Below are 15,136 nucleotides of genomic sequence, written 5' to 3'. Positions count from 1 at the left end.
TGTTTTGTCAGTGAGGGAGAGAATGAGTTGCATGTTGTTGGGGCAGTAGAGGATGTTGATGTCATGAGAGTGACAACGATGCAAACTGCTAATTCCGACCATTATCACCACATGCTTCCTATGCTTGCGTGTCAGTCCCTGCACAAGCACCCTGTTTATCTCTGTTTCCCACATCACACCCTGTGTTGTTGGCTGTCTCTTTCTTCTGCCAGTGGCCTGCCAGTTAGCTCCTGCAAGGCCTGTCTGTCTCTCCTTGTATTGCAGTGGTACAACTTACATACCCTTTGTGGTCCATTATGTTGCTCCAAACGTGATATGCGGCAAATGTGAAGTAAGCGGATTCTGTAAAATATGAGATCACTTTTCCTCTTTTCCTGTGCCTCAGAGGGTAAGTTCAATATGTCTGAAAAGGACAGAGACACAGCTAGCTATTGGGGCCTCAATATAATTAGGATAAATATACCATATAAATAACAACTGAGCCGGTAAAGATGTAAAACAAATAACTATATATGTATACCTAAAGGAATAAAGAAAGAGTTGAGACGTGTGCTCCCAATAAATATCCGCCAGAGGGTGTACACAGTCATTGGTCCTGAATGAGGCCTGGCTGAAGCATGTAGGATATACTGGTGCATGAATTTCACCTGAAGTTGTAAATGCCCAAGAGACCCCATCTGAAAGTCTGTGGTGCAAGTAGGCTGACTGAAGATGGGATCGGATGCAGCACTGGTGCATAGTGGCATGAAGGGGTAAGAGGCAGGGTTTTTGCTGAGTCTGGTAGTGAGTGCACGTGACTCTAGGTAGGGCAGGTCCTGCAAATGCTCAGCACCAGCCGTAATCAAATATTTGTTTGCAGATTAAATAAAATGTGTTACTGTTTGTGTATGTGTTTGATGAAAGCTTGTTTCTGTATTTGTTTTTGCAATGTTTTGCGTTTCAAATCATCGACAATGTTTAGGCCGGGAACTCTGGCTTCCAGTTGTGACTCAGTTGGGTGGGTGGGGGGTATCCCTCGGACTCCAATAATGATTCAGTGAAGTTCCCAGGCTCCAGTAAAGATAAAGTGGGGGTCCACAGGAGTCAAAAGGGTAAGAAGCACTGAGCTAAATCATTCAGTTCTTCCTCTGCAATACGTTTAAGAATATCGAAGTGAATCCAAGTCAGCGATGCAGCCCCTGTTGCATTCACATGTTTTACTTTAGGTTGCATGAGATACGTGTTCTTATTTCCTACGAGTACCTATTTTTCCAGATGTGTTTCTGTAGTTTTCATGGGTACAATATTTTTGCATAGCACATACTGCTCACTGAAGGCCCCCCAGTCACAGTGGGGTTGGAACAGCTTTCATAGTGGGGGTGCTGGCGATTACCAAAACCCAACATAAGTGCCTTGGCTGTACCTTCCATACCGCTAGCTTACATTCTGATGTTTTTGCAATAAAATTTGCAAAGCCAGCAGGTCTATATTCATGTAAGTGTTAAAAAACACCTCTGGAACACGGTGGGGTTCTCCTTTCACATGTACTACAGTAATTAAGGTACATGTGAAAGATGAAGGCCACAGTCAGGGCTTTAAATTGGATCAGAAACTGGGGGATCTCTCAAGGAAGGTACCCTATGTAATTTAGGGGGTGGTTTACAAAAAGATAAAAATCTGTGCTTAGTTTAGCATGCCGCTTGGCAGGTATTTTGCTGCTTCTTTTTGATATTGTATTCATATATATAATAATACAGCAACTGACATTACCCTTAAAACAAGTCAGGACTATTGGCTGTGCAATGGTTGTTAGTTCCATAAGATAAATATGACATTGTTGTGCATAGTATTGAAATTGCTTCGTTTTGAAATTTTGAGACCATGTACAACAAAGTCTCTTTGAATTTACATCAAAGGATAGTGAGGGTCGAGTTAAGATTGTTTTTTCCACTCAGAGGGTGAGGGCAAAAATTGATACCACGACAGGGACCCGTCTCAGCTCCTGTTTTTTAGAACTGCAGGTGCTGAACCGGCCCGGCCCACTAAAAGCCCTTTCCACACAGTCCATGATACCCTAAATGAACCCATAACCAAAATTTTCTGTCAGGAGACAGTTTGTATTTGAACTCATAGGTAATACTTCAGGGCTAATAGATAAAGACCTCTCTATTCTTAACTCTTCAACTGTAGTACTTCAAGGATTAATGGGGGGGCTGGCCTCCTCACCCCCCTACAGGATTGAGAGGTGTTGACCTGCAGGTGTAAGCAGTGCTTGTCACTGTGCCACAAAAGGGGTCCGGAACACATGTTTTTCCAATAATTGGCCTCTCTGCAAAGCACAAAGAATGCTCAGATTACTTACCGGTTATCTTCATTACTCCGATTCTTCCTTCGGAGTAATGAAGATTACCAGTAAGTAATCCGAGCATTACCTCCTCATCGTCCTTCCTTGTCCCCTTCCGAATGCATGGATGAATGCCCAAGCAAGACAACTTTCAGGAGCCACATGAAAGAATCAAAAGAAAACACAATCAGTGCAGTGCAAATTTTTAATGAGGCATACAAAAAAACAGAGGAACACCACGAGTTACATGCAGGAAACCCGAAGAGTCCAACTACAAGAAGCCAACTCAGGAGGAGGAAGCAGCTGCAACCAAAATGTCCGAACCAAAAGACAATTCAGAACCCTGATCAACGCGCAATCTGTAATGGGTAATGAAAGTGGAAGGAGAAGACCAGGTGGCAGCATTGCAAATATCCTGGAATAAAACGCCAGACCACTCAGCCCAGGAAGCAGCTATCCTGCAAGTGGAATGAGCCTTCACTCCACCAGGAATCTCTCTGCCCAGGGCCTGGTAAGCCGAATAGATAGCAGACTTAATCCAACGTGACAGGGTAGAAGAAGAAGGGTGGCCACCCTTTTGTACAGGCCCAAACCTGACAAAAAGGTGGTCAGAGAGACGAAACTCAGAAGACCTAAAGAGATAGATCTTCCATGCATGGACAACACCCAAAAGGGACAAGGAAGGGTCAGAGGGAGGACAGGGAGAACAATATCCTGGTCCCGATGAAAAGAAGAGTTCACCTTATGGAGGATCTTAGGATCCAAGGAAAGAATGACTCGGTGCTCAAAAATGCGTTGGAACGGATAACCAAGTTATTAAGGGCCAGATGTAGATGAGTAAAATTTTGCGATTTGCAAATTGCGAGTCATACCGACTCGCAATTTGCAACTCACAAAACCATATGCAGAAAGGTGTCTCAGACACCTTCTGCGACTCGCTATGGGGTCGCAAAGACCCACCTCATGAATATTAATGAGGTGGGTCGCAGTTTGCGACCCCATAGCGAGTCCATGCACTCCCAGGGATGGTGGCCTGCTGGAGACAGCAGACCTCCATGTCTGTGACTGCTTTTTTAATAAAGCAGTTTATTTTTTATTTTTGCAGCCCGTTTTCCTTAAAGGAAAACGAGTTGCAAAAAGAAAACTTCTGAAACCATTTGTTTTGTTTTTTTCAGAGTAGGCAGTGGTCCATAGGACCACTGCCTGCTCTGAATTTTTTTTTTTTTCGGCATTCACAAAGGGGAAGGGGTCCCATGAGGACCCCTTCCCTTTTGAGGATGAGTTACCACCCACTTCAAGTGGGTGGTAACTGCGAGTTGGTTTGCGACCTCATTTGCGGTCACAAAGCAACTCAGCATGGCGATGCGGTCGCAAATAGGAAGGGAACACCCCTTCCTATTTGCGAGTCGCATCCCCAAATTGCGAGTCGGTACCGACTCGCAATTTGGGGATGAGCATCGCGTTAGGCTGTTTGCATGGCGCAACCTGCGTTTTTCGCAGTTTGCAACATGCAAACAGCTACCTACATCTGGCCCTAAGCTCTCTCAAACGCCTGACAGTAGGAATAGCCACCAGAAAAAAAAACAGTTCAAAGTCAGGAATTTAAGGGAAACAGATTCCAATGGTACATACAGAGGGGACTTCAGATGTGAAAGCACCACTGGAAGGTCCCAGGATGGAAAAGGTTTCCAAAGGGAAGGACCAAGAAGGCTGGAACCCCAGAATAATCTAGAGGCCATGCTGCAAAAAGAGGACAAATCATCCCAGGGAGCTCGAAAAGTTTTGATAGAGCACCACTGGAGTTTCAGAGTAGCCTTAAGAGACCCTTATCAGAACATTCCTGAATAAACTGAAAAATCGAAGAGGAAGGGACAGGAACAGGAGATAAAGAGCGAGTCCTGCACCAAGCATCAAAAGAACCACAATGATGCACGTAAGCCTTATTAGTGTAACCCCGTCGAGAAGACTGGAGTGAACGGGAAACCTGCAAAGAGAGCCTCTGCTCCATAAGGCCCTCCCGCTCAACCTCCAGACCGTGAGACACAAACGCGCCAGATAAGCCTCGAGGTTCTTGGATAAATCACCCGTGCCGGTCGCATCGGAATAAGCAGTGTGACTCTCTTAAGGCTTCTGCTGTGGCCATTGCTGGTTCTGTTTCTGCTCGCCGTCATCTCCATCTCCGGTGCTGGAAGGTTGATTCTCCCAGAAGAACTAGGTTCTAAGCTCTTTGGGGATGAACTGGAGGAGGTCCTCTGGAAATACTTCAGGTGCCAGAAACATGTTCGGCCTTTCTAATACAAGAAGAGTGGCCAGGGCACACCAGTGTGTTTTGTAGATCCAGATAATGTTCAATAATTGATTAGATGTCCGGTTCTTGGATAAATCACCCGTGCCGGTCGTGTCGAGAATAAGCAGTGTGACACTGCTCGAGGCTTATCATGGCCATTATTCTTCTCTCCAGTACTATTTGACTTCTCCTAGAGATTCATGACAAACAGCAGTTCGTTATATGCTCCAACCGTATTTACATATTCGCTTTATACATCTGAAGCCTTGACAAAGCGTTGAAGACTAAACACGTGTTGGCTGTTTTGCTGTATGGACTTATTGTTACATTTGATTACCCTATTGTAACTCTGACCATTTATCACCATCTGGCTGTTCTGGATACATGGACATTTTGTGCAGCAATCTTTGTGATTGAGACTTCAACTACCTACTTGCATCTATAATACATTTCTATACATCATCTTCCCAGACCGGACATCTAATCAATTCTTGAACATTATCTGGATCTACAACACTGGTGTGCCCTGGCCACTCTTCTTGTATTAGAAAGGCTGAACATGTTTCTGGCACCTGAAGTATTTCCAGAGGACCTCCTCCAGTTCATCCCCAAAGAGCTTAGAACCTAGTTCTTCTGGGAGAATCAACCTTCCAGCACCGGAGTTGGAGATGACGGCGAGCAGAAACAGAACCAGCAATGGCCACAGCAGAAGCCTTAAGATAGTCAAAAGCAATATCCAAAATAACTTTAGCTTGAATTTCCATATGAGACAGCAAATCAGAGGAATCTTCACCATCCGCAATGGCAGAGTAAAGGGACTGAAAATCCTTAACGAGGGACTGAGAAGTATAGACCCCATAAACCTCAGAACGCAAAGAGACCAGTATGAGATCTCTTGAGAGCAGCCTCGACCTTCTTGTCAACATGATCAGATAAAGTCACATCCTCAGAAAGTAAAGAAGGTTTTCCCACAAGGTTAGAAATTAAAGGGTCCAAAGCGAGAATCTGAGGAACAGAAGTCTTCCCTTGTGACAAAGGATACAAGCGACCCCTAATGCAAGGAACAGAGACTAAGGATCCTTCCATTCATGTTGTAGCAATGACTGGACAGCAGGGATAACAGGAAGCTTGGGAAAGGAAGGATGCTGAAACTGCCAGAACAAATCACCACTAGTAGAAGGTTGATCCAAATCCACAGGGAGGTCAAGATTGGAGGAAAAGTAAGAGACCACTGTACCCAAATCCTCCTTCAAAATATATTTTCCTTTAGAGGAGGCACCAGACGGAAATCCCAGATCATCCTAATCATAATCTGGAGGCAGACAGGAGGAGACCAAAGAAGGGGAAGAAATAGACCAGGCAGAACCAGAAGACAAAGCCTGAGAAACAGGGGAAGACTGCCCACGTTGAGAATTAATGGTGTCTGACAGCTGAAGAACCATGTCCTAGAGGTGAACGTCAGGCAGAGGAGGATGATGACATCGAACCCCACCATCACGCACTCCAGATGGAGGCAAAGGAGAAAGATGGCGACGTTTCCCAGTGTGCTTCCCCATGGTGGCTGTGTGCAGAAAAAACAAAACCACAGAGCGACCAGAAGAAAAAGCGACCAAGGACCCAATGGAGGACCACCAGAAGCCATAAACGAAAACAGAAAGACCCTCGGGCGCAAAAAAAAGACACCCGAGGGGAGGAGAAAAAGAGGGAGGGTAGGCGAAAGCTGTAACTAGCTCACAACACCAACCAACACGGAAGAGGCCAAACCGGGACCCAGGTGCAGCAAACAGCGCAGGCCGCCCAAGCAGGCCAGCACAAAGCATCAGGTCATGGGGCACATCCAAGCCCATTTGAATCTCCTCTTTAATAGTGGTTTATAAAATTTAAGATGGAGAGACTCTGGTTGACTTTTGGACGTAAATTGGAGGTCGGTAATAGACAATTAATCAAGACCTTTTACGTGGGCTGGCTCCTATGAAGGGAAAGCAGGAGACATAAGCACCTTTGAAACATACAGGCAGTCTGTGCCCCCTCCCATTTCCATTTTTTAAAATTGTTCTCAGACAGATATTTTGTATTAACCAGGTGAGGGAAGCCCAGCTCATTTCGTACCATTTGTCCATTTGTCTTGCACTCCTTTGTCAGGGAACATCCAGCTCGCTCCCCCTCCAGCCAGCAACCCTTATAGAAGCATTACATGCACCTGAGTAGATAAGGGTAAACACTCTCCTAACTCCAGCCAACCCACAATAATTCATTCTGAGGATTACACCTTTCTAGACTACAAAGCCTATATAGTTATGGGAAGGCATCCTCTGACCAGTGTTCCATGGCTGTCTCACTGAATGGTTCCTAGCAGTCCACAGCTGTAAACTAGGGAGTTCTAGGGCTGGTACATTTGAGCAGCCACCTCCCTTCTAAGATCTTGAACACAACCTGGGGTGCTGCTACAATTTATTTAGGAGTACTGTTGAGAAGAGGCTTGAAGGAATGGAGTCATCAAAGAGGAGGAGGGGATACTGGAGGTGAAGCACCACCTAGCAAGCTACACTCCAGCTGCCTAGAAGATGTATGAGCTGTGCCAGAAGGATTAAGCAAGATCATCAAGCATTGAGCAGGGCGTGGGAAAGGCACCATGTTTCCTGAGCTTTGGTGAGCCATGTCCTCCTGTGCCCCCCTACTTCTGCACCACTTCGATCCTCCCTTAGTAAGCCCAGACTGTCTTCAGAAAGCATCATTGTGGAGGAAAGATACTTCAGAACAGAGGCGAAGCAGAGGTGCTCTATTAGAGGTGCTATATTTTCTGTAAACCAGGACCTTTGGCTGTGGGACTGTAAAGTTGAACCGCTGAAATGCCCAGAGTCTGAGAAGCAGTCTATGAACCTGCTTTAATTATACCTGGTACAACTTGGAGATCAACAAGTGATCTAGCATTACCAATCCTTTGTATTGGTCTCTTTGTTAGCATCAGGGATTTGTTTTGGATCAGCATAAACGCCTGCTACTGGCATTCCTTCAAGTCACTAAAACTTGCAAGCTTGCAAGTAAAAACTGCGATCTGCGAAGTGGCAGAGGAAACTGTGAGAAGCCGTGAGTGACTAAATCAGTTTTTAATTTCCTTTATGCTTCCACAGTGCTAGCACTGTCTGGTGGGTTTATTTGGATCTGATTGGCTCTATGGTTGTTTTTGGGAGTGTCCGGTTGGTGTTTTGTTTCCAGCTGTACCACTACAAGGACTGGATTAACATTTTAGGTATTTTTTCCTCTCTCATGTTGTGAGTTTAAGAGGACCTTGCTTTGGATCCGAGGTTTATGGTGTGCAGCACAGGTTTTGTATTGTGTTTCCCACTGCTGCAATATCCATAGACACTGGGTATTTCATGTTTCCTTCTTTGCTATGTGCATAAATCAGATTTGGCAAAAAAGTGATTCTCGAAGTAATCAAGCTAAATTGCTTTTAAGCCCTATAGTACCTATCAGTATAGGGACCAAATGAATACATCAAAATACAAATCCTAAATAATTTAAATGTAAATGGCAAATGTTTTCATGGTACAAAAACTGAGCTCACCTGCAGGGCTTGTGAATTTTACAGAAATACTGACAAACGGATCAAGCAATGCTCTTAAACTGTGGCAGCAAGTTTTAGCTGCACAGTGATTTAATTATTTAGTTGTAGTTTTATGTAGCATGAACAAGGCCTATTTGTGAGTCTCAGCGCTCTAGAGTAAAATGTAGATTCAGTTCAATACAAAGTGTGGGAAAATCCTAGTTATTGTGTGGTCACCCTCATATTTTTGCTGAATTTTATTGCCGGTTTTTAGTCTCGGTACACTAGACTTGTAGTCCACTGCCCAGTGTAAGTGCTCTGACCCCTAAAACATAAAAATGGTGGTAATCCTTGATTGACATATCTAACTCTCCTTTAATGACATAGGGCCTGATTACGAGGCTGGCAGTCTCAAGACCGCCAGCTTCGCGGTGGCGGTCGGACTGCCATAGCTATGGTGGTCTGACCGCCACATTACGAGTTTGGTGGGCAGACCCGCCATCCTACCACCGTCCCGATCAGGATCAGTGATCCGGTTGGGCTGATGGCAGTCCTGGTTGTAATCAGCAGGGTGGCACTGAACTCAGCGCCATTCTGCTGACTACAACCTTGTTCTCCGCCAGCCTTTTCATGGCAGTCTGACCGCCATGAAAAGGCTGGCAGAGAACAAGTGCAGCAGGCTACATGGTACCCTTGAAAGTGGGGGGAAGCCTTTCTCTGTCTTTGATTTTAAGAGTAAGGTGCACTGTGGGGTTAGCTGCTGTAATGCAAACAGGAACTGCGGAAAAAGTGGGTGTGGTTGTCCCTGGGATCTTTTTCCCCCTTAGTGAGGGACTAGTCAGGCGTCACTACAATCCACTAGCTAATGCCAATCATAAATATGACCCTTAAAGGCACTATTCTCAGAATGCTTTCTGGACCTGTGAAAGAACAAGGACCACATCTGCTGTCTGAGACCTGTGAGGAGGCTTGAAGGGCTGTACCTGCTCCCACTTGTACCCAGGACAAAGAAGTGGACTCCAAGGGTGATTTGAATGTCCTTCTTTTTGGCTGCAGGGGCACACCAAGTTGCTTTTGGAGCACAGCTGACCGGTTGGAACAGGACCTAAACTGGACCCTGTTAATGGCCTCTGCTCGAGTGAGTATTGACTCCTAAGTGTTGTTCCTGAGGTCCTGAGATCCTTGACTGCGGCCAACTGGGACTTCTCCAACAAACTCTGAAAAGTTGGGTCTTAAAAAATGTTTTGCAGTTCCTGCTGCTGGAGGACTGGGACCAATCACTCAAGCCGATGCTACCATGGTGCGACTTTACTTGGCTGAAGAAACAGGGTTCTCCTTCTTGGATCTTCTTCACAGCAGCAAATCTGTTTCAGCGTTCAGTGGACCCTCTGCGAGAAGGTATCTGGCCTCATGGAGCAGCATTGTCCCATTGCAGGATTTTGAACTCAGTAAAAGAGACTAAGGTCCTGATTTAGAGTTTGGCAGAGTGGTTATCCCGTCCGCCGAAATCTAAATCCCATTATGTCCTATGAGATTAAGATTTTGTCAGATGGGATATCCGTCACCTTTGTACAGAGTAACCCCTGCGCCAAATTCTAAATCAGCCCCTAAGTCCAAAAGTAGAAATCCTGACTGGGTGAAGGTGCTAATAGTATTCAGCTTTCCTGGGCATGAAGTTGGAACTTTTCCTACTCTGAGCTTGTCCTGGCAAAACCAAAATCTTCAGCAAGACCTTGTCAAACGGCTATCCGGCTTCAAGAGGATTTCTTTTGATACCCTCAGCAACCTCGTACCACTGAAAAGTTTTGACTTCCATTTCACAGACTAAGATGGAGCCTGATTTATATCTTGGCAGTAAGGACCCTCCAGTGCAACAGTGAAGGAGTATAATTGCCACCAAGATGATGGTCCGCCTCCCTGACTTAAATGTGGGCTGATCATAGTTTGGCCACGGCGGAGAATATTCTGTATCTGCTGAGGTCAAACATTGCAGATGGCCTGACTGAGTAAAGGCCATCAGAGCATTGACTACATATCTGCCCCCTCAGACATATAGCCATTTTTTACTGCCTGTCACCGCCAGGCAACCCTTGGCAGTAAGGGGCAGTAAAAACCTCAAGATGCCCCCTAAGAAGGGAGATAACTCCCATTGCAAGGAGGGTATTTTTTTTTTTTTTTTAATTTTTCACTTTAAGATATTCTTTTTGAAAATAAAAAATAATAAAATTGACAGACGGCTCCATTATTTTGATGGAGCCATGTGTCAAACTTAAAAAAAAACATTTACCGGAACTGCCAAGACTGTCATTTCTCCCAATGCTTTAGAAATGAATGCTGGCTTGGTGCTCATTTTTCATTTAGGCGGGTGGAGACTCCACCAGCATAACGGAGTAAAAAACTCTGTTGCCCTGTTGGAGTTAACCCACGTCCCCCAATAAATGAATCAAGCTGTATGTGCTATGGTAAAATCTTTGACCGCAAAGAACTTGCTTGCTTATCCAACCTGCACTGCATCAGGCTGGGCCTGAAGTTGCACACAATCCTAGTCCCCTGTGAACTGTAACTGTTGATTGACAGATTAAGTTTTCTTGGCACTTTTTGTTTTAAATCTAAAAATTCATGTCTCATCTTCCCTTGTTGTATTTTTGGTGTTTTGGTGTAATTTATTTGTAGAATTTTATCATCATCAAAACACTTTATTCAGTATGAAAATAATCAACCATAAAGATAAATTCTTCTAACAAACAGAATATTCCTGAGCTCCTTACACACAAAGTCACAGTATGTTTTTTTATACATTCCAGTGGGATTTGTACTGTTGTGGTTTTGACTTTTGGTACTTCTAAATGCTTTACACATAGTCTCTAAGTTAAGCCTGTCTCCTCCGCTATTTCTACCAAGGGTTGAGGCAGGTTAAATTACTGAAACCTTTCCCGGGAACTAAAATGTTAGTGACCTTATTACTTAGGGTGCCCTACTATCCACCCTAATTAATAATTCACTTGCTTATACAGAATATAGTTCACTTTTGTTTAAAAAATGTACATATAAAGTTGAATTCAGATTGTTTAGATCAGTAAACTGAAGGTCCGTGGCCTTTTGTAATAAAAGTCAATTGTGGTGGACAGTTATTAATTCACCAGGTCCCCGAGATATTGCAACTAGTTTTCTTGGCATTTCTGAAGGTAGGAGGATTCCAAAACTACACCAAATATTCCGCTCTTCTTTGCAGCATTACAAGCAAGACCATCCATCTCAGTGGATCTGACTTAGATAGTCTTGTCTTCAAAGAGAGGGTATAACAAAAAAATGGCCTACATCTACGGTGCGCTTGGCCTGATTTATTTCCTTGGGTGTTGTTACCTGGCAGTCTAGCCATGTTTACATCTAATCTAGTACACCGGGAGACAGGGTGGAGCCTGTGGTGAAGAAAGAAGCCCCTAGAAAGTAGTGAAGAAGGTGAAGTGCCTTAATTCAAAACATCAGGCTCTGAATTAATCAGTTATGCAAGGCCATGTGTGCACTTATGAACATTTGTAGGTTCACGATAACAAACATATAGTAATCATGTTTTGCTAAACACTGCATTGCTATATTACCCTAAAAAACAGTTTGTGAGGCTTTCATCAGGAAAGGTTATAAATCAGAATAAGAGTTGAGACAAAGATCAAATAAATTGTCAATGTCATTAATATTAGGAGATATTCCAAATATTCTAATCCTGCTAATGTTACAATAGAAATCTGATCATCGCTGAAATGTTTTATTGTATTTTAGTTTAATCTGCAAGAAACCAACTGAAAAAAAACCTAAGTGCCAAATTGGTTTGTATGGCCTACCTAAAATTAATAAGGATGTGTAACATCATCTGATGATCTGTAAAATATCTGTAAAATATCTAGAATTATGGAAGGTCTATCCAAACGCTGCACCCAGCGGAGGTAATGCCAACATTTATCAGAAGTGCCATAATAATAACTATACGTGGTCTAGCACTTAACTCTGCCACAGATTTGCTTTGACTAGATATATTAATATTTCCCAGCAATTCCTCAATAGAGGTATTACATCAGAGTCTACATAGACTTCCACTGCTCCTTCAATTTACCACTGACTTTATTGTTTACGACTGGCCATTCATAAAAAAGTGTAGAAAAACTTGAATGAAATAGGCATCAACATTGATCGCGCATTATTTGTTTTAATTATTCATTTTTCAGAGTGAAAAATGCTTACAGAAGCAAGGATCCAGCATTGGGGCAAACTTTGCCCCAGGTGTGCTGAAGCGGTTTGTTGGTGACTTTCAATCAGTTTATATATAACTGGTGGCTCTGTCTTCAAGTGAATTGAGGAGTAGGAGCCTTATACTGACCAAATTCACAAAATAATTTCTAAGTATGTAAAGTTGTTTTACAGCAGTATTGAGACCTGAACCTACAATGCCAATAGCCCCAAGAGGCCAAGTAATTGGTCAGTGATTTACTATACATTAACACTGAATATGGTGCTGAATATCTTTGTGTGAAGCTTATATCATAAAACTTTTCCAATGTTACTTTTTCCTGCAGGAAATACCACACTCATCTGTTGCAGTTTGATGGTGAAGGAGGTTGGCGCTTTGAGCATCTGGACACTGCTACCCGTTTATCCCTAAGTGAAGAAAAACAAAGACTAGAATCGCAACTTGCAGGCATTCCTAAAATGCAAAGGCGACTTAATGAACTTTGCAAAATACTTGGAGAAGATTCGGTTCTTAAAACAGTCGACAATGAAGAGTAAATATCTGAATGTGCAATAAGAGACCATTCCTATATTTTTTTAGTTAATAACTAAAAATGTGTTCAATGAAGCAACCAGATTGTATTGTGCGCATGCTTCGATGTACAACCTTTATGCTGTAAAGCGTGATCTACAAACCTCAGTGTTATGGAATGGTATAAGTTTGAACTGATTCTGAGTGACAAAATAACCAAAAATGGAGAATGGATGATCAGGCACAATCAAGAGTCAGTCCTGTGAGTACTAGTGAACCATTGTTTACTGCTGTCAAACGGCGTTGCCAGTTGGACGTGAGACCCCTAATACAAGTTTAGACAAAAACCTCAGGCAACACCAATGCAAGAGAAATTAAGAAAATGCAACATACCAGTAGAGTAAAGTTCAGTTCTGAAATTACCGATATAGGCCATTTGCAGGTGAGGTGTATGCTGCTTGAGTTGTCATTTTGTTTAGTTTTTGTACCCACATAAAAATACAATTTACATACCCACCATTTTATACTATTTTGCCTGAGACCAGCCAATGGCCTAGGAATGCGTCTGATTTTGCCATGCCCTTCAGATTTTGGTCAAGATGTCTGTCACTCTTCAATACACAGATCCATGTTTAATTTAATGTAATTTAATTTGTTTCCAATGATTCTGTTGACTCAATGAATGTTAATGTTAAGGTTGCTTGACACTTGCTTAAATGTAGGCTGGCATTTGCACTTGTGCAATATCATCAATGTTAGGCGACTGTAGCATGAGGTACTCGTTCATGCATGTGAGTGAATTGTGTATGCATGGAAGTCATTTGTTTGAATGATGAGAAATCGCACTGAACAATTTAGAAGTCAAAAAGTCTTGCATTCTTTTTTTCCCATAAATTGATGCAGACAGCTGTGTCAAACATTAGAACAAAACTATGAGATTATATTATGTGATTTTTAATAGAAGATTCTAAGCTCTTCTGACTGACATCAATATTTTGTGTGTGCATAGGTTATCAGAATTAAACTTTGTCGTACCTTCAGTTTATGTTAGAAGATAGCTCAGGTCGGAAAAAGTAGACTGATGTTTATACTTTGTTTTGTATAGTGTATAGCAGAATAGCAATAGTCATGAAACTAAGATTTTATACCTCTCCTAAAAATGTATCTTCATAAAAAAAGCAGTCCAGCAAGCAGATCACTATCTAAATTGAATAGTGGGCGGGATGTTCTCATATCATGCTGGTAGCATATGACCCACAACATACTGTTATGCTGCCTTTGTTAGATAATCAGAAAATATAGAGCTGTTATTTTGCCTCAAGCATATGGGGGAGGCCAAACATCATTGTACAGTGAGCCAAGGAGAACATTTTGGAAACTATGTCGTAAAATAGTAGATTTTCAGAATGAACACATGCTGCCAAAAGCTGAGGGGGATATTCAGTCATATCCCCCTGCCCTGAAGCACATGGTATAGTGATAATCTGTCAATGTATTATTTGTTTTTAGTGTTTTTGTTCCTTTTTTAATTGTAATATATGTACTCCCAATCCTAATTTTAAAGTCAGAAAACTGTAAATAGTTTTGTGGAATTCCTCCAATGGTTCTGTGAGTGCTTTCTGAGCCTTAAAGGTATGACTAGATTTCAGGAGAACCAAAAAATGTGGAAGTTTATGCAGAATTGTATAGAGTGTAAATTACATACCAAAAGGGCTGACTTTTGGTTTACTTTTTTACAACTGCAACACATAAGTTTAGGAAAGTCTGTTGTAAAACTCATGTTGAAACTAAATTCATCATTTTAGAACGTTTTTATTTGGGAGCTTGTTTGAAATCATGACCATTTTAAATATAGCAGTTCCCTCGGCAAAAATGAATTCCATTTGTATCATTCCTTCTTCATTTAAAATTTGTCTTTCAAACAGGTGCTTGTGAATACTATCACTACAAATTGTTAACTAGACAAACATTGTCCACTTAAATACTTGTATTGTTCTGGTCCTTTAAATACTAGACGGGACGAACAATTGAGATCCACAGGACTTTTTTTTGTTTCCAGTTACTTCCATAAAGATGATTGTTCTAAAAAGAAATACAAAATGCTTTACATTTGTCATTTCAAAAGAGAATAAAAGCCTGATATTTACAATTGTCTGTACTGTGTTTCATGAAGGTATTGCAAATCCATATTAGCTTTTTTGTCCTTGGTGAGGTCTAGAAAAATCT

The 15,136-nt window shown here is 42.4% G+C and overlaps 1 protein-coding gene across 1 annotated transcript in view; it reads left to right on the top strand.

Moving 5' to 3' along the window:
• Positions 1-15,059, top strand: part of ABCD2 (ATP binding cassette subfamily D member 2) — a 238,479-nt gene extending 223,420 nt beyond the window's left edge. The window contains exon 10 of the mRNA XM_069229758.1: positions 12,726-15,059. Within this exon, the coding sequence (XP_069085859.1) occupies positions 12,726-12,936 (211 nt within the window). The 3' untranslated portion in view covers positions 12,937-15,059. The remainder of the gene's footprint in view (positions 1-12,725) is intronic.
• Positions 15,060-15,136: the final 77 nt, after the last annotated feature.

The sequence above is a fragment of the Pleurodeles waltl genome, chromosome 4_1, assembly GCF_031143425.1.
Source record: "Pleurodeles waltl isolate 20211129_DDA chromosome 4_1, aPleWal1.hap1.20221129, whole genome shotgun sequence".
In the NCBI taxonomy this organism is placed as follows: domain Eukaryota; kingdom Metazoa; phylum Chordata; class Amphibia; order Caudata; family Salamandridae; genus Pleurodeles; species Pleurodeles waltl.
This window is presented reverse-complemented; position numbering and strand designations above follow the sequence as displayed.